At 39.2% G+C, this 18683-nt stretch overlaps 1 protein-coding gene across 2 annotated transcripts in view; it reads left to right on the top strand.

Annotated features, from left to right (window-relative positions):
• Positions 1 to 18611, top strand: part of LOC117225719 (scavenger receptor class B member 1) — a 53175-nt gene extending 34564 nt beyond the window's left edge. For both annotated transcript variants that reach the window (XM_033479443.2, XM_033479442.2), the window contains exons 2-8: positions 5564 to 5819; positions 6147 to 6288; positions 12880 to 13080; positions 13814 to 14038; positions 14778 to 14940; positions 15447 to 15691; positions 16527 to 18611. In XM_033479443.2, coding sequence (XP_033335334.2) covers positions 5564 to 5819; positions 6147 to 6288; positions 12880 to 13080; positions 13814 to 14038; positions 14778 to 14940; positions 15447 to 15691; positions 16527 to 16859 — 1565 coding nt within the window. In that variant the 3' untranslated portion in view covers positions 16860 to 18611. The remainder of the gene's footprint in view (positions 1 to 5563; positions 5820 to 6146; positions 6289 to 12879; positions 13081 to 13813; positions 14039 to 14777; positions 14941 to 15446; positions 15692 to 16526) is intronic.
• Positions 18612 to 18683: the final 72 nt, after the last annotated feature.

Below are 18683 nucleotides of genomic sequence, written 5' to 3' on the forward strand. Positions count from 1 at the left end.
GACAGCCGGGGGCAAGACGCCGGGGCTCCTTCTGCGAAACGCGCGTGTGCCAATCCTAAATCCCTGTTTAGGATTTTCCATCTGCCTATTAAACCGTGCGCCCGGCGGATTCGAAAGGTCGGAAGCGATTCGCTATAGTCGAAGCTCCCTCGCCGCCGCGAGGATCCCAAACGACGAACACTTTCCGCGATGCGCACCGTTGCGCGTCGTCTGCGGACTTTTTTGCTTTTTTCCTGGACACGTTCTATCGGTCCATTTGGTCGCACAATTCCTGCACTAAATGTTACCACTTTATGTTGTTATTTTATGAAAATTATGATATTGTATTTATTTAAATACGGTTCAAAAAGCAAGTTATACTAATTACACTAGTTACATTAGTTACACGAGTTACACGAGGTAAAACAGTATGAGAAATAAGAGAAGATAAAATAATAATGTAGCTAAAAAATGTAGTCTGGTTTCCCTTCAACCAGTCAAATGTTGCAATCTTTGCTTTTTAATTTTATTACCGCAATTTATTTATTTTACTTAAATTGAACAGTTATTGCACTTCAAACGCCGTCAAATGACGTCAAACGCGGTCAAATTCCATCAAACACCGACAATCGCCGTCAGACGTACAGTATAAAAATTAATTGCAATGAAACGACTATTTTACTTTTTAATTTTGTTACCACAATTTATTTATTTACTTATTTACTCCTTTCAAACTTCATCAAACGTCATCAAACGCCACCAAACGTCAGAGTTAAAGCATAGAATTAAGTTGCAACGAAACGACTACTTTATTTTTTAATTTTATCACCACAATTTATTTTTTTACTAACCAGTTTCACCCTTCAAACATCATCAAACGCCGTCAAACATCAGGTTTATATTATAAAATTAAATTGCAACGAAACGACTACTTTATTCTTTAATTTTATCACCACAATTTATCTGTTTACTAACCAGTTACTCCCTTCAAACGTCATCGAACATCATCAAACGTAGTCAAACACCGTCGATCACAATGTTCGTTTCAATATACAAGCGCTACGATATACCGCAAAGAGATTGCGAATCTCTAAAGATTACCGAGACAGAAAATTTGAGGTCGTTTTTCCCCGTCACGCTCAAGCATAGCGAATGATTTACCGTGGGATTTCTTAACGGTCCGCGAGGCAATCGGCCGATACACACGTTCGATGAGTCGGCATGTGGTGAGCGGACAATGCCGATGACTACAATTACAAGACACGTGTTGAATGAAATTCACCTTGCTGAACGATTCGATTAGAAAACGCGGTAAACGAACCGCGAGACGCGATAATCTGAGATGTGAAAAATCAGTTTTTCCTGGCTGTTTTATGTGCAGAGATTTTATGCTTGAATTTTAATTTGTTGCTGGGACAGCGGATTGCTTCTTTTGTTCGGTGATAAATATAAAATTTGTATATAATAAAATAAATATATTTATTGGAGGTCGTATAAATTTATAGAATTTTATAGAGAGTGATATAGATTTTATTGAATTTTCTAGAAGGTTGTATACATTTTTTAAAAATTTCAAACAATTTTATGGGAGGTTATGCAATGTTTAAACAATTTTATAGGAAGTTATATAAATTGTATAATTATATAATTGTAAAATAAATTGTGTAGAATTTTATAGGGAGATAAATAAACTGTGTAGAATTTTATAGAGATATAAATAAATTGTATAAAATTGTATAGGAACATAAATAAATTGTGTATAATTTTATAGAAAGAAAAATAAGTTGTATACAATTTTATACAGGTATAAATAATTTTTATACAATTTTATGGACTTCTATGAATTTTATAGAAATTTATAGAGGATGATATAAATTTTATAGTATCCTGCAGAGGGTTCTATAAATTTTAAACAATTTCATAGGAAGTAACAGGAAGTTATACAAATTGTAAATAATTTTACAGGAAGTTATAGGACTTTCTATGAATTTTAAACGATTTTAGGGGGGGATGACTAAATTATATGCAATCATAAAATTAATTAAAAAATTAATTCGGTAGATTATTATTCACCGGCCAAAGAAATTGTTAGAACACCGCACATAGAACAAAGAAGAGACGGCCCCAGCTGCACCAGAAACTTCTGTTTCACAAATCCGCGCGTGCCGCGAATAAAAACCCAAACACTCAACGCTAACGACTATTATAAATTCTCCCATTTGGTCATGTTATGGCAGATTTAGAGAGCTGCCGTCCGCGGTTGCGTAACGCCAACTTTGTTGAGCGATCGATACAGACTGGAAAAAAAAGCGGCCGCGCTCAACATGGATTTCTAACGAGACAATATTAGTCACCGCGAGCCATTTGCATTCGAGAGAATCATTCCGATAGCCGAAAGCGTCGATTAGCATTTACCTTGATCTCGATGTCATCGATCACTGCAGTCTTCGCGCCAAAAAACGAAAGCAAAAAGAGACACAGAGAAGTAGATCGACTGTTTGGATCAAGAAAACAAACGTGTGTTGACGCTTTGATTATAGTGTTCTAATTTTCTCTGAGATACGAGTTGACACTTTATTTATTAACGGCTTTCTAAGTGAAGAGTTGCTGACGAATTGCTAATAAAGATTTGTTGGAAATTCGTTGAGAAGTTGCTGAAAAGATTGTTGAAACAGCGTTGAGGAATTGTTGAAAAATTATTGAGATATTGCTGAATAATTGCTGAAAGAAATTGTTGAAAAATTGTTGAGGTATTGCCGAAAAATTGTGGAAAGAAATTGCTGAAAAATGGTTGATAAATTACAGAAAAATTGTTGAGATATTGCTGAAGAATTATTGAAAGAAATTGTTGAAATATTGTTGAAAAATTGCTGGAAAAATCGTTGGAAAATTGCAGCAAAATTTACTGAAAAAATTGTTGAAAAATTGCAGCAAAATTTACTGAAAAATTGCTAAAAAATTGTTGAAGAATTGCTGAACAAGAATTGAAAATAATTGAAGAATTGCTGAAAAGAATTGAACAGAATTTAAAATAATTGAAAAATTACTGAAAAATTGAAAAATTGTTGGAAAAATTGAAAAATAATTGAAAACCTACGATAATCTCACGCATGTCCACGATATTATTTAGACTAATCAACCGTGGCAAGTCCCCTTAAAATGCTCACAAAAAGCGAAATCCCCGATCTCGAACCATGACTAAAATCCTTTAAGCGATTAGCATTGATAGTGCAACATTTTTGGAGTCAATGCGGAAGGACCGTGAGCGCGGAGGAAGAATACAGCGACGGCGCGGATCGTGACAAAGAAATCCTTCGATCGTAATCGCAGAAGCAATCCAAGGATCCCCGCGATTCCTCGCAGTCCGATCGATGAATAAGAAATAAATATACGCTGACGTTCTCGCGAAATTTATGCAGCGATAAATTCCGATAAACAGCGAGGCGTCGAGACGCAAATGTTACGCGAATTAAATGGGGCTGCCGGTAATCGTCGCTTGTTTTCGCGAAACGAGTCCGAAAATTACGTCAGAGACGTGCGCGTTCCAGATTCGTTTACAATCTCGTCGAGGAATAATTCTGCCGCGGACAAAATAAACAAGATAGACGATTAGCTGCGACAAATCGTTGGAAATCGCCGATTCTAATTGATTAACGGTTCGTCGAACGATTGTCGATGGTAATTATGCGTGAAAAACGTGGAACTGCACGCAGCGATTAGGGAACACAATTTTTCCGATGAACGTGAAAGCAAAGAGAAATTGTTGAGATATTGCTGAAAGAAATTGTTGAAAAATTGTGGAGAAATTTCGGAACAATTGTTGAAAAATTGTTGAGATATTGCTGAAAAATCGTTGAAAAATTGTTGAGAAATTACGGAAAAATTATTGAAAAATTGTTGAGATATTGCTAAAGAATTGCTTAACGACATTGTTGAAAAATTGTTAAGGTATTGCTGAAAAATTGTTGAGATATTGCTGAAAAATTGTTGATAAATTATAGAAAAATTGTTGAGATATTGCTAAATAATTACTGAAAAAAATACAGAACAATTGTTGAAAAATTGTTGAGATATTGCTGAAAAATCGTTGAAAAATTGTTTTATAAATTACAGAAAAATTGTTGAAAAATTGTTGAGATATTGCTAAAGAATTGCTTAACGAAATTGTTGAAAAATTGTTAAGGTATTGGTGAAACATTGTTGAAATATTGCTGAAAAATTGTTGAAATATTATTGAGGTATTGCTGAAAAATTGTCGATAAATTATAGAACAATTGTTGAGTTATTGCTAAAGAATTGCTTTAAAAAATTACAGAAAAATTGTTGAGATATTGTTAAAGAATTGCTGAACGAAATTGTTGAAAAATTGTTAAGATATTGCTGAAAAATTGTTGAAATATTGCTGAAAAATTGCTGAAAAAGTTATCTCCGCGAGTTGAATAAAATAATGTCGCGTCGACCGACCACGCCGCCCTCTGGCGCAGCTCCGTTCAATTGCTGGCCGATGACATCATCGGTGGATGTCGCGTAATATCGGGACGAACATCGCGAACGCGCCGACCGAAGAAACGCGTCGCTTGCGGATAGCGAGCGATTGTTGCATTTTGGCAAGAAATTGAAAAATCGATCGAAGCAAGTCTTTTCTACCGGGTGGTTAATGGAAAACGAGATCTCATTGGGGTCGTGAAACCAGTTCTCGCGGTTCCATTAAAATTCGGATCTATTAAAATTCGTCGTACGTTCTCGAAACGAAGCGAACGGGGGAACCGGAATTCGGCGAGCTATTCGCGACACGTAATGTGTTTCGAAAGACGTCGGAAGTTGCGTGAATAATTACCGCGAGATGTCCTGGTCGCCGAGAAGAGGCGGAACGGAATCTGAATGTCACGATGATCCGACAGTTCCGGTTGGAAAGGAAAAAAAGAACGTGGAAACATCGTCGCGATCCGTTTGATTCGCAAAAACGAAAAATATGCGACGTTGCTGGGCGACGTCTTTCTTTCACTTCTGGGTCAGACGACGAGTCTCGCGTTCGCAATTGCGAAATTCGACCGAACGACCTTTTCTCGAATTTCAGAATTTTTCAAAAACTTTCTCCGAGATATCTAATTTTCAAAATTTACCCTTTTCTATCAGCTTGAAAATTAAAACATTGCGATTTCTGATTGTTGGAACTTATTTATAACAAATTCTGTTAACTAAACTTCTAAGCTAAATAAATACTGCTCTAAATTTTCTAAGCTGAATAAATGCTGCGCTAAATTTTTTAAACTAAACAAATACTGCTCTAAATTGTCTTAGCTAAATAAATGGTGCTCTAAATTTTTTAAGGTGAATAAATGCTGCGCTAAATTTCCCAAGCTAAATAAATGCTGCTCTAAATTTTCTGAGCTGAATAAATGCTGCGCTAAATTTTCTAAGCTGAATAAATGCTGCTCCAAATTTTCTATGCTAAATAAATGCTGCTCTAAATTTTCTAAGCTAAGTAAATGCTGCTCTAAATTTTCTAAGCTGAATAAATACTAAATTTTCTTGAAAACAATTAACTGGAATAATAAATCACAATTCACTTCTGTTTACACAGACATTTTCTGGCTGATGGCACTGGGCCTGTTCAGCCTGGCATTCGGCTTCATATTCGTCGTGTTCGAGCCCTACGAGATGCTGTTGAAGTTCAAGGTCACGTTCGGGCCCGGAGGAGAGATCTTCGAGATGTGGCGGAAACCAGAGATCGATCTCTACCTGAAGGTCTACCTGTTCAACGTGACCAACCACGAGGACTATATGTCCGGCAAGGTCAGCAAGCTGAAGTTCCAAGAGGTCGGGCCTTACGTGTACAGGTAAGCTGATCGATTAAAAATTGAATCATAAAAAATTGAATAATAAGAAATTGAATAATAGAAAATTGAATAATAAATAATAGAATAATAAATAATTGAATAATAGAAAATTGAATAATAAATAATTGAATAATAGAAAATTGAATAATAAAAAATTGAATAATAAGAAATTGAATAATAAATTATAGAATAATAAATAATTGAATAATAGAAAATTGAGTAATAGTAAATTGAATAATAAGTAATTGAATAATAAATAATTGAATAATAAAAGTTGAATAATAAAAAAAAGGAAATAAAAACAAATACCGACGAAATGAATTTCAGAGAGGCCTTCGAGCACAAAGACGTGGACTTCAACCCTAACGGGACGGTAACCGCAAACGTGTACCACCCGTTGAAGTACGTGCCGGAAATGAGCGCCGGTGCCGAAGAGGACCTCCTGATCCTGCCGAACATAGCGCTGCTGGTAAGCGAACCGCCTGATCGATATTTACGACCGGCGTTTACGACGCCGACAGACGTTACGTTTGCCGACCTCTGGGCGCGATTATGCGCTTCACGATTCCGTAACTATGTATCGCGATCAGGGATCGAAGGCGAAAAGAAACGCGTCGGACGTTAGACGTCCGCGCTGTTTCAGATATGACGACGGGCAGCAAAGTCGTCGCGTCGTTCGACGCTGCAATTTCGAGCCAGGGTCACGCGAACGTCGATCAGAGACTGGCCGAGATCGTGTAGATCACTGTGACGCGAAAGAATAACGGTTTTTTTACGGTCATTAAAATAATACTGTTCGCTACAATAAAACTGTTCGACGTTGCGAGAAACTTCTCGGCGGACGCTGGAGAAAAACGCGGCGACGCATTTCATTTGAAGACCGGTTGGACGGAGCAAACAACCTTCGGGGGTTCCCAGCGGCAGCGGGATGAGAACGGGGTGCTGTGGGCGATTATTATCTTCTGTTTATTTTGAGATTATTTGATATTGGACTTTTGAAGTCGAATCGTCGGATATCGGTTTTTGGTATTGGGTCTTTAGGATAGTAGGCTATTAGACTTCAGTCTTTAGGACATCAGAGTTTTGGACATCAGTCTTTGGACACCAAGCTTTTAGACTTCAGACTTTTGGATATCAGTCTTTGGACACCTGGCTTTTAGACTTCTGTCTTTAGGACATCAGCCTTTGGACACCAGGCTTTTAGACTTCAGTCTTTAGGACATCAGTCTTTGGACATCTGGCTTTTAGACTTCTGTCTTTAGGACATCAGTCTTTGGACACCAAGCTTTTAGACTTCAGTCTTTAGGACATCAGTCTTTGGACATCAGTGTTTTAGATGTCAGTCGTTTGGATATAAGTCTCTTTTTACTGCAGTCCCCTGAATGTCAGACTTTTGGTCGTCACACTCTTGGATGTCAGATCCTTGGACATCACTTTTTTGGACGTCTGTCTTTTAGATGTCAATCTGTTGGATGTAAAATCATTTTATTTCAATGTTTTGGTCATAAAGTCTTCTTACACCTTAAACCTTTTTAACCTTCTTAAAGTTTCTTGGGCATCAGTCCCTTGGATGTCAATGATCTGGATTTTCGTTTTTCACATGTAGTCTTTAGGAGATAAAATCTTTTCGCTCCAGTTTCTTGGACGTCATTGCAGTGTACGTCACTCATTTGGATGTCAGTCATTAAGACGTCAGTCCCTTGGATGTCAATGATTTGGGCTCCAGACTTTTGGATGTCAGTCTTTTGAAGATCTTTTACTTCAATCTTTTAGATGTCTTATGTCTTCCGAACCAAAAATCTTTCTACTCCATTTTCATGGAAATAAAGTCTTCTTACTCAAGTTTCTTGAACATAAAGTTTCCTTACTTCAGTCCTCTGGACTTCAGTGTCACGGACAAACTGAACAAATGGCTGACAGTCCCGTACTGTCACCATAGCTACAACTGAAATTAGAACTCGTCGTCCTAAATGCACGGCAACTCCTACGAATGATTGACAATGATTCCCGGTTGTGAGATAACAGTAGCATACACAATCACCGTGAAATTGTTGCGCTTTAATAAAGGACACCGTTAAAATAAGAGACGCTCTTGCGCCGCGTTTCACAAGAGAACTTCCGGAAATCTTCGTTCTTCTCTGTCGCTGACCTTACAACACGCGGAACTATAATCCGCGTTTGCACAACAATCGGCAGCAATTCCGAGACGGATTGCCACACTAAATTCGCTGACTTGTCTGCGTGATCCACGACGAACTACCATAAAACATCGTGTAGAGGATCTCATCGTTCGGAGCACGCGTCTCGAAATAAATTCCGCGGAAATCACCGGTTGCTTTCGTTTTACTGCAGAGTTGATTACTCGGTACGTCTAATTCCAGAATTATAGAAAAATTAGCCGTGAGAGATTTGACAACACTGTAGCAAGCCGAGACGGGCTTTATGATTCCTTTGCTAGTTTGTCTCGACTTCTTTGTTCCTTTAATTTTATTGTGTTTTTTGGAGCTTTCGTGTACTTTTCTGTACTTTGGTGTAGCTTAGAGTACTCTGCAGTACTTTGGTGTATTTTGGTATACTTTAGGAGTATCTTTGAGTACTCGTGTGTATTTTTGTGTATTTTGATATACTTTTGGTGTATCTTGGAGTACTCGTGTGTATTTTGGTATACTTTTGGTGTATCTTTGAGTACTCGTGTGTACTTTGGTGTATTTTAGTGTACTCGTGTGTACTTTGAGGTATTTTTGTGTACCCTTGTGTACTTCGACGTATTTTTGGGTACTTTGATGTAATTTGTATACCTCGGTATAGTCTTGGTAACTTTTGGCGTAGTTTGGTACATTTTGTACTCTTGTGTATTTTGGTGTATTTTGATGTACTCTTGTGTAATTTGGTGTACTTCGGTGTAGTCTTAGTATATTTTGGTATAGTTTAGTACACTTTGGTGTATCTTGGAGTACTCTTGTGTACTTTGGCGTATTTTAGTGTATTTTGCGTACTCTTGTAAACTTCGGTGTACTTTGTTGTAGTTCTAGTATATTTTTATGTAGTTTGGTGTACTTTGGAGTAGTTTCAGTATATTTTGGTGTAGTTTGGTGCATTTCTGTGTATCTTGGAGTACTCTTGTGTACTTTAGTGTACTTTGGTGTAGTTTTAGTATTCTTTAATGTACTTTAGTGTACTTTGATGTAGTTTGGTGTACTTTTAGTATATTTTCGTGTAGTTTGGTGCACTTTACTGTATTTTGGTGTACTCTCGTGTACTTTTCTGTACTTTGCGGTACTTTGCTGCAGCAAAGCGTACTTCGCCGTTCCCCGGACATTTCCGTACATTCCTCTAACTATCTCTAAACGATGTTTCCACGCTTCCTCAGCCTTTACGTATCTCGACATTATGTTCCCCTATCCGACATTCACAAGATAAACACCGTAGCGGTACTTTCTCGTCCAACACAAGAAGACCGTATCCTCCGCAATTGATTACAGTCTCCTCCCATTAGCCCACTTATGTACTTTTCATCGTCAATGAGGCGTTGTACAACCATTGCCCAGAACAAATAGATTTCACCGGCTCCCAGAGAGTTCTACAAGCGGCGACCCCGCATTATACAAGCTGTGTTACAAGACCATAAGCACCATAATCCGTAAACATGTCAACAGAATCGTAGATTGTATCATGTCGGCCGGTGTGACCTAGCTTGTTGAAAGAACGCACGTTAATCGTCGCAGTCGTGTTTGCCTCAGCCTTGTTGCACCAACGAAGGCTGCCGCGAGCATGCTTTCACATTGTTGTTCAACTTCGGGTTACAGCGCGTACGGAAAACTCCGATTTCGCAGAAAGATCCGCGTGTTCCTCCGCGTTATGAATGAGAGTGGCCACGTAACCGCGCGTAAGGAAGCATAATACGCGCGCGCGCGCGGCGACCCGCTTATTAAACCGCAGCCGGTTTCTACCATTCTGCCCGGTTTCTACCATTCTGCCCGGTTTGCGTCGGTCGGAGCCGAGATAATCTTTGGCAAGGTGTCAAACGCCGTGCGTCGGTCTGCAAGCTCAATCGCGCAGCCGTGCATGGTGCCTCAGAACTCAATGCTCAAGAAACGAACAGCCGATGATCCGTTTTAAAATTCCTCGTGCTATTTGAAACAACTTTTTCCTTTGCGAAAATGCTCTACGAGGCTCCGTTGACGAGTTATCGGCGATCTACTCCAGGCCAATTAGAGCACGTGGGCGGGGCGACGACGGACGGGGCGTGGCGCTGTGCGTTTTTCATCGATAACTTTTTAACGGAGCCTCGTAGGACATTTCCGCAAAAGAAAGAGTTGCTTCGAATCGCCTCGGGAATCTAAAAATCAGCGTTCGCAGGTCTTGAAAATTTATCGAGCATTGTATCTTGAGACTAGATGCAACGATTTAATCTTTTCACCTTTTTCGAAGTGCGACGAGAGATTTTAAACATCCTATAGAATTTATGCGACGCGTTCGTCGCATAAATCGAATCGTATGTTAATCGGCCAGGCCCAAGGTTCGCTTCTGAAGCCGGTTACGAGCCGCGCGGCGATAAAAAGACGACGGAAATGGTAAATCGCTATTCGATTACGCGTACAGATCAATATCTAGCCGCGTGCAATCGCGTAGATCGGAGTCATCGATTTCTCGCGGATATTTCCATTTTCCGTCGGACAATCGTCTCTCTGTCCACTGTGCTTCCTTATTCACTCGAACGAAGATTAATATTCATGAGGTCGAGGTGAGTCGCGCTAGAACAACTCCAAGGCTCCAGCGCGAATATCGTCGCGACTTTTGACATGGTTTTTGCTGGACTATTTTGATTTTCAATTATAGATTCACTGTCTTCGATTCGGATTTCTAGCCATTTGCATTATTATTTCTAACTTTTCATTTTTATTGCCGTCTTGCAATATTTTATTTCTATTGCCATCTTGCAGTTTTTTTATTTTTGTTATTATCTTGCAGTTTTTTATTTCTGTTGTCATCTTGCAATTTTTTTATTTCTGTTGTCGTTCTGCAATTTTTTATTTCTATTGACACCTTGTAATTTTTTTACTTCTGTTGCCATCTTTCAGTTTTTTATTTCTATTGCCACCTTGCAATTTTTTTATTTCTGTTGCCATCTTTCACTTTTTTATTTCTATTGCCACCTTGCAATTTGTTTATTTCTATTGTCATCTTGCAATTTTTTATTTCTATTGCCATCTTTCAGATTTTTATTTCTATTGCCATCTTTCAGATTTTTATTTCTATTGCCATCTCGCAATTTTTCATTTCTATTGATATCTCGCATTTTTTCATTTCTATCGCCGTCTCGTATTTTCTTTATTTTTATTCCTGCTTTGACAGTGGTGACGCAACAGACTCCGATCGATTCAAAGTAAAACAATGATCGTCCTCTGCTGCGAAATTCCGTGCATCACGCTTACGTCCGATAAACGAGTCTGTGGGAAAAAAAATTGTCACGCGAGAACTTTTTTTCCCTCGAAACCGATTTAATCGCCGATATCCGGTGTTGTTCTCCTGATAAATATTGATCAACAGGCTGCATCGTACAGAGGACATTGCATTACATAAGAATATGATCACGTGTATTAATTAAATAATTACGATACGTTGGACACGTGATGCGCAGTGTCGTCAAATATTTACGAGAATCCAATCACGAGACCGTATGAAACATCCTTCGTGGAATGAACAATAACGTCGGCACGATTGCTAATGTTTTATTCCAATTAGTCATTTGCAAAACGGAGCGGAAACTGCAGCTACTTTTCTGTCATCTTCTCCAAATGTCTCAAAAAGCTGCTTCAATTTTCTGCCGCGTTTCGCGACAAGAAACGATTCCCGGAGAATGACAGCTAGGTATTATGAAGGTAGAGACTTCGCGCTTTGAAACAAGCCTAAGTGGAGGTCCGTGCGATTTTTTCCCGCGAAGTTACAGCGGCTCGAACATCGCTGTGCACGTATCGAGGTGATCCAGCGGTTATCGACGGAGGCGTGAATGGAAGATGAGGAACGCCGATGGGACGGTTCGCGGGTCGTCGACTGCTAAACAGAGTCCGGAATAATTTGCGAAGTGCATCCTTATGTAACACGTGCATGCATGCATGCATAAATGCATGCACGCGGCCGTCAGGAATGCCGACGCGATGCGCGGGCGCGCGAGATCCTCGCCGCCGCGAACGTGCGGCCAATTACAACGGCGTCAATGAACTTTCGCGGATGATAAAAACCGCGGAAGCGCGGCGGTCGTTTCAACGTAGCGTTGGATAAAAAAAAGCGCGCGGGAGATTGATCGGACCGTCGCGGAACCAAACGGAACAATAGGCTTGTTGAGTCGCGCGAACAAGCGGCCGACGATCGACACCCTCGTTAAACGCCTCGCGATAACAAACTGCCCGCTAATTAACGCGTCGACACTTGGAACACGGCAGATAAACTACAAACGGAGAATAAGCGGCGCAGATTGCCGTCGGCGACTGCGAATTTCTCCGAGGAAAAAATGATCGTTGAGCAATTTTTAGTTTTAATTTTTTAGGGTAATTTTTAGTCTTAATTTTTAAGATTTTCAGTTTTAACTTTCAAACGAAATTTTAACTCTTAATTTTTAAAGAAAATTTTAAGTTTCAATTTTTTAGCAAAATTTATAAGTTTTAATTTTGAAACAAAATGTTAGATCTTAATTTTTAAGCAAAATTTTTTAAGTTTCAATTTTCAAGGAAAATGTTTAAGTTTTAATGTTTAAACAAAATGTTAGCGCTTAATTTTTAAGCAAAATTGTTCAAGTATCAATTTTCAAGCAAAATTTATCAGTTTTAATTTTCAAGCAAAATTTATCAGTTTTAATTTTTAAGCAAGATGTTTTGCTGTTGATTCTTATATAAAATTTTAAAAAAGTTTTACTTTTTAAACAAAATTATTGAAATCCTTTTCAATCTGAACGTATTAAGGTTGTCTGGACAATTTTGGTTCTATTGTTGCTTCTGCTATATATTTTTTGGTTCATTAAATCTGACACGACGATTAAACTGGCCTATTTTCTTCGTTCCAGAGCATCACCAATGTGATGAAGGATGCGGCCTATTTCACCAGGCTCGGTTTGAACATGTTGATCCATCACACCGATTCCCAGCCTTTGGTTCGAATGACTGCTCGAGAGTTCATGTTCGGCTACGAGTCCACGATCGTCACCCTCGGCAACAAGATGATGCCAGCGTGGATCAAGTTCGACAAGCTTGGACTAATTGATAGGGTAAGTACGTTGGAGGTGTGGCAATGCTAATCTGTCTGAAGTGAATTTGCGGATTTCATTTAATCAAATGAAAAATAGTTACAATTTTGATTTGTTGATTTAAACATGCTATAAGAATATTTAAGAGTGAAGTAGACTATTTAAAAGTGACATAGATTATTTAAACATGGAATAGGATATTTAAAACTGTAACAAGATAATTAAAAATGAAGTAGGATATTTAAGAATGAAATAGGATATTTAACAATGAAATAGACTATTTAAAAGTGAAGTAGACTATTCAAATGTGGAATAAGCTATTTAATCATGAAGTAGAATATTTAAACATGGAATAAGATATTTAAAACTGAAACAAAATAGCTAAAAATAAAATAGGATATTTAAGAATGAAATAGGATACTTAACAATGAAATGGACTATTTAAAAGTGAAATAAGCTATTTAAACATGAAATAGAATATTAAAAAGTGAAATAGACTGTTTAAACATAGAATAGAATATTTAAAACTGAAACAAGATATTTGCAAATAAAATAAGATATTAAAAAATGAAATAGGATACTCTTAAAACTGAAAATAGAATATTTACAAAAATAATATATACAAATTTGTTATCTTTTCTATGACTACTTATATCTTCTGTGACTTAATTATTCCTACGATAATTTCGCGTTAAACAAATAATTAAGTAATCGATTTGTTGTTGTATCATTTCGTTTGCTATTTGCCTTGCAGATGTACGATTTTGACGGGGATTACGAAACAGTTTACACTGGAGAAACCGACGTCACTATGTCGGGGCTGATTGAAAAGTACAACGGCGACGTGAATCTGCCGCAATGGACGGGGAAGTGCGCGAACGTGAACGGCTCCAGCGACGGAACGAAGTTCCCTGGTTTCATCAAGCCGAACGACACCGTGCTCTTCTTCAGGAAGAGTCTGTGCCGCAGTGCTCGCATGGTGCGTTGAATACCGCTCGCAAAAATTCGCGTCGGAAAGATATCGCCCAAAAGAAAAGCAGAGATTACAAGCTTCAATTTAAAAAAAGAATCATTATCTTACGATGATTTCTCGCAGAGTTATCGGTAGTCGAAGTTGACCGATTTCTATTCACAGTGCTCGGAACGCTTCGGTACGCGACGTTGGGCTCCGCCTCCTGACCACCTCCGCAACACCTCGCTCCACCCCCTCCCTCCGCGTTGCTTCCACTGGCTCGCGGGCAGTGGGGAGGCGGAGCCTAGTATTGCGTTGCGAAGCATTCCGAGCACTGTGAATAGAAATCGGTCAACTTCGACCGCTGATAACTCCGCAAGAAGTCATCATAGGATAATGATTCTTTTTTTAAATTAAAGCTTGGAATCTCTGCTTTAACGTACTGTTCCTTGATTTTAAATTCGATGCACTCTCTCCACTGTAACCCTCAAAATACAAGAGCATGTTTGTCACATAGATAATTGCTAAATTTTACGAAATGCACGGTCTTCTATAAATTTTTTTCCGAGATGCCGTTTGCAGTAAAATGAAGTACGACCCTTCCTCTTTAATTTAAGAAAAGAGAGACGCGGCTGCGATTTTTTCCCGCAAAGTTACCACGCTCAAGAGCAACCCTTGCAGTGTGTTTCTGGCACGACCTGTATAAAATAGTAAATACTTGAATTTACACTGCCGGAGTGATTGACAATTTGGAAAATTGTTGCAGGTTCACACGGGAGAGAAGACGATAAGCGCACTGGACACGTACAAGTTCACGATCATCGAGAACGAACTGGACAACGGCGTTTATAATCCGGAGAACAAGTGCTTCTGTCGTCATGGACGCTGTCTCCAGGCTGGCCTAATCGACGTCACCGATTGTTATTACGGTAGGAAAATACTGGCAGTTTCATTATTTCGAATTTAACAACAATAAATTATTTGCAAATTAAATAGTATATTTGAACATGAAATAGAATATTAAATAGAATATTTAAAAATGAAATAGAACGTTTAAAAGTGAAACAGACTGTGCAAAAGTGAAATAAATTATTTAAACATGAGATAGAATGTTTAAATGTAGAATAGAATATTTAGAAGTGAAATAGAATATTTAAAAGTAACATAGAATATTTAAACGTGAAACAGGATATTTAATACTGAAACAAAATATTAAAAACTGGCACAGACACTGTTTAAAAATAAAACAGAATATTTAAAACATCTAGAATATTTGAAATATTTAAAAAAAATATTTAAAAATATTTAAGAATGAAATAGGATGTTTAAAAATTAAATAGAATATTTATATTATAAATTATATATTATAAATATTTATATATTATGAATAGAACGTTTGGACTCTTGATAAATAATTCTCTTGTAAATTCTTCAGGTTTCCCCATCGCTCTGTCCTACCCCCACTTCTACAAAACAGACTCAACCGTGTTGGAGGCCGTGGAAGGTTTGAATCCACAGACAGATCTCCACGAGTCCTACGCCTATATACAGCCAAAATCGGGACTTCCGATGAACCTGGCATTCCGGTTCCAAATAAACATGGCCCTGCAGAACATCGGTCACATGGCCCGAGTGGAAAAGTTTGAAAATTTCGTGTTGCCGCTACTGTGGTTCGAGATTGTAAGTATTTATATAATTATTAATATATAAATTACAATATTATAATTATAATTTAGCACGTACAGACAGAAAGAAATAGACAGAGAAGAACAGACAGAGAAGAAATATTTTTAGAGGAAGATAATTCATCTTCAAGGAATTACTTCGAATCGACTATAGAATCTGTTCTCGATGGAATTTCTCGACTGTCCGGGGCTCAAATCGATTCTAAAAGCTACAAGATTAATCGAGACGTTAAAATTTATCGAATACAATTGCTTTGTCTTGTTCTTGTGCTATTAAACAGCGTTAAAATAGCAATAATATAACAATAACGCTGAAAATGGTACAAGCGGCGCCATCCGTGGAGAAACGCCCAAGCTTATCGCCGTATTCTGCCGAACGGTTTCACCGTTTCGCCGAGAGATGGCGCTGCTAGTACCCTTTTCCATCAATGGAAATTCAAATCGTTTTTAAAATCCATTCTCGTCGAAGGTTTTCAACGTTTGGGTGCTCAAATTAAAGCTGGAGAAACGCGCTTTCTAACTAGTCTAATCGCCGAATGAAATCATTATTTAGTAGCCGTAATATAGTCAATGAAAAATTATACTCTGCACGTGGTCTCTTATGCAATCTGTGTTCAAATAATTTTTCAATCTCCGTTCCAATCAAATAAATCCAAATCTTACAGAAAATAAGTAATCGTTATCCGAGTAAAATATTCGACCAAAAAGAATTCCCTCGAACAATAATTTCGTCCTCGCATAATTATTTATTCCTAACAGAAAAAAAAGAAAAAACTAAAACAATCTGCAATTTTTTAAATTAATACAATTATTTCACATTTTTTCAACAGGGTATGTACGGGTTGCCGATGTCGATGGTAATTCGCTTCTGGTTCTACCTGGTCGCGTTGCCGATCATGGCAACCGTGGCGATGTACACGCTGCTGCTCGGCGGTGGCACGGCCATCTTCGTCTCGATTTACAAGATCGTCTTGCAGCAGGCAAGGGGATCGTTGTTGCCGCAGCTGTCCGACATGAAGAATCAGAATCTGAAATACATCACGAACAGGCGGCTCTCGTGCAAGAGCGAGATGGACATACAGTACAGCTCCCTGATGGAAGCCAAGGACTCGAACGGAACCATCGCGTCGGAATTGTCGAACCTGAAAGAAGAGATGGTGTGATCTGTGACAGACGATTCTCGGCCCGGGAAGAGGCTATTTCCTGCGTGGACCAGTTCCTACGCTATATCTGACAGAACGTTTCGAATCGCTTCGAATTTCAACGGGCCGGAGTCCGGGTTCATACGTTAGGCCGGAGCTCGGAATTAACAGGCACGCAACGCGAGCATCGCGCAGGCCACGCCTCTTGACTCTCGTTGCGAGGGCCACGCCTCTCGAGCATTCGTGGGCCACGCCTCTTGGCTCTCGTCGCGTCGGCCACGCCTCCCGGTTCTCGTTGCGCGGGCCAGACCTCCTGGTTCTCGTCGCGCGTCTTCCCCTCCACGCAGTCACCGCGGAGCGCCGCAGACGCGCGTGCATGGTCAGGAGGCGTGGCGCTCGCGACCCTAGCGTCGCGCGCCGCTTAATTCCGATTAATCGATCGTCCGTATAGGTCGGTAGTCATCGTTCGGCGGATCTCTCTGCGTCGAGCAGCGCTCCAAGTGTCCGGTACACAGTTTCTTAAAATCGCGGAAGGGTTCGGTTCGAGTGTCGTACGCGATTTCGCGGCGCTGTTACCCCCTGCAGCGTCGTTCGTGTTTTTATATTTTTCTATCGCGCGGCGCGCACGTCGACGCAAACGGTGCAAATCCGCGACGTGTTTCTTGATTCTGCAGAGCGTGAATTATTATGCATTAGATACCGACGTCTATTTTTCCGTGTATTCAATCAGTCTATCCGGTGTCCGTTTTCAACGAAAACTGGGTGTTTGTTCGGCTTCCTCGAGAATTCGTCGCGGCGTTCGGAAGGAATTGCGTGTACACGGGAAACGAAATGATATTAAGACTGATACTATTATAGACTGGCCGATTAGTGATTAAGTGGTTTTGGATGTCGTTGAACGATCGCGTTGGTTAAAAATGCGGACGGGAGATTACGGTTTGCGTCGTCGTTTATGGTTCGAATGCGAACAATTGCCCGTCTGGGATTGCACCGTTTGTTATTCCAGCGCATCAGTTAGCCGTTAGTTCTCCATTTTGTGTAGATTATTCGCTTGTGTGGGTACAGTTAGAGCAACGAAGCTAGACGAGGGACCACTTTAGCTGTGACCGCAACCGTGTATCCTTGAACGACAAGTGTTCAAAAGTATTATTTATAGAGGAACATTTTGTAACTTTTCATGGAGGAGCATTGTCTTGTTGCACGTGCACGGAAATCGTCATACATTGTTACTAACAGACGCGAGATTAATCGATATTGATTGTTAACATTGGAAGCGAACCTATAGTTTAACAGCAGCTTGAGAAAAAATTAATAACAACGGTACGGTCGTTCGATTGTAATTCAGCTATATCTGCGAACGAAAATAACAGGATCTTAGCGTAATTAAAGCTTTCTTTTTTTTTAAGTAGTGCTATTAAATGCATGCGTATGTAGATACTTTTGAAATAACGATCTTGCCTGCAATTTGTAGTTATCGTGGATCAATTAAGGAAACAGTATTTTTTTAGGCGCGAAACGATGCTTACAACACGGGCCGTATTGTCCAAGTGTTTTTAGTAACATTGGTTAACGGTGTTTTGTCTTGTGTTCTTTTTTTTGGAACGGTCCTCTGGTGGTACCATTGATAACATCTTGTAATAAAATATCAATCGTTACTCGGTGCTCTCGCCGTTCACGAACATTGTAATGCTTGCCAGTGATAATATCAATGATACGAATAATTTATGAATAATTGCTCAAACGATATTTTTAATAAAAATTTATATATGTTGATACCGCTGTTGCTGTTGTGAACATTCACACCCTCCTGCCCCTCCACTTCTCAAGAAATATCGAAGGGCTGGG

This window comes from Megalopta genalis, chromosome 14, assembly GCF_051020955.1.
Source record: "Megalopta genalis isolate 19385.01 chromosome 14, iyMegGena1_principal, whole genome shotgun sequence".
Lineage (NCBI taxonomy): Eukaryota > Metazoa > Arthropoda > Insecta > Hymenoptera > Halictidae > Megalopta > Megalopta genalis.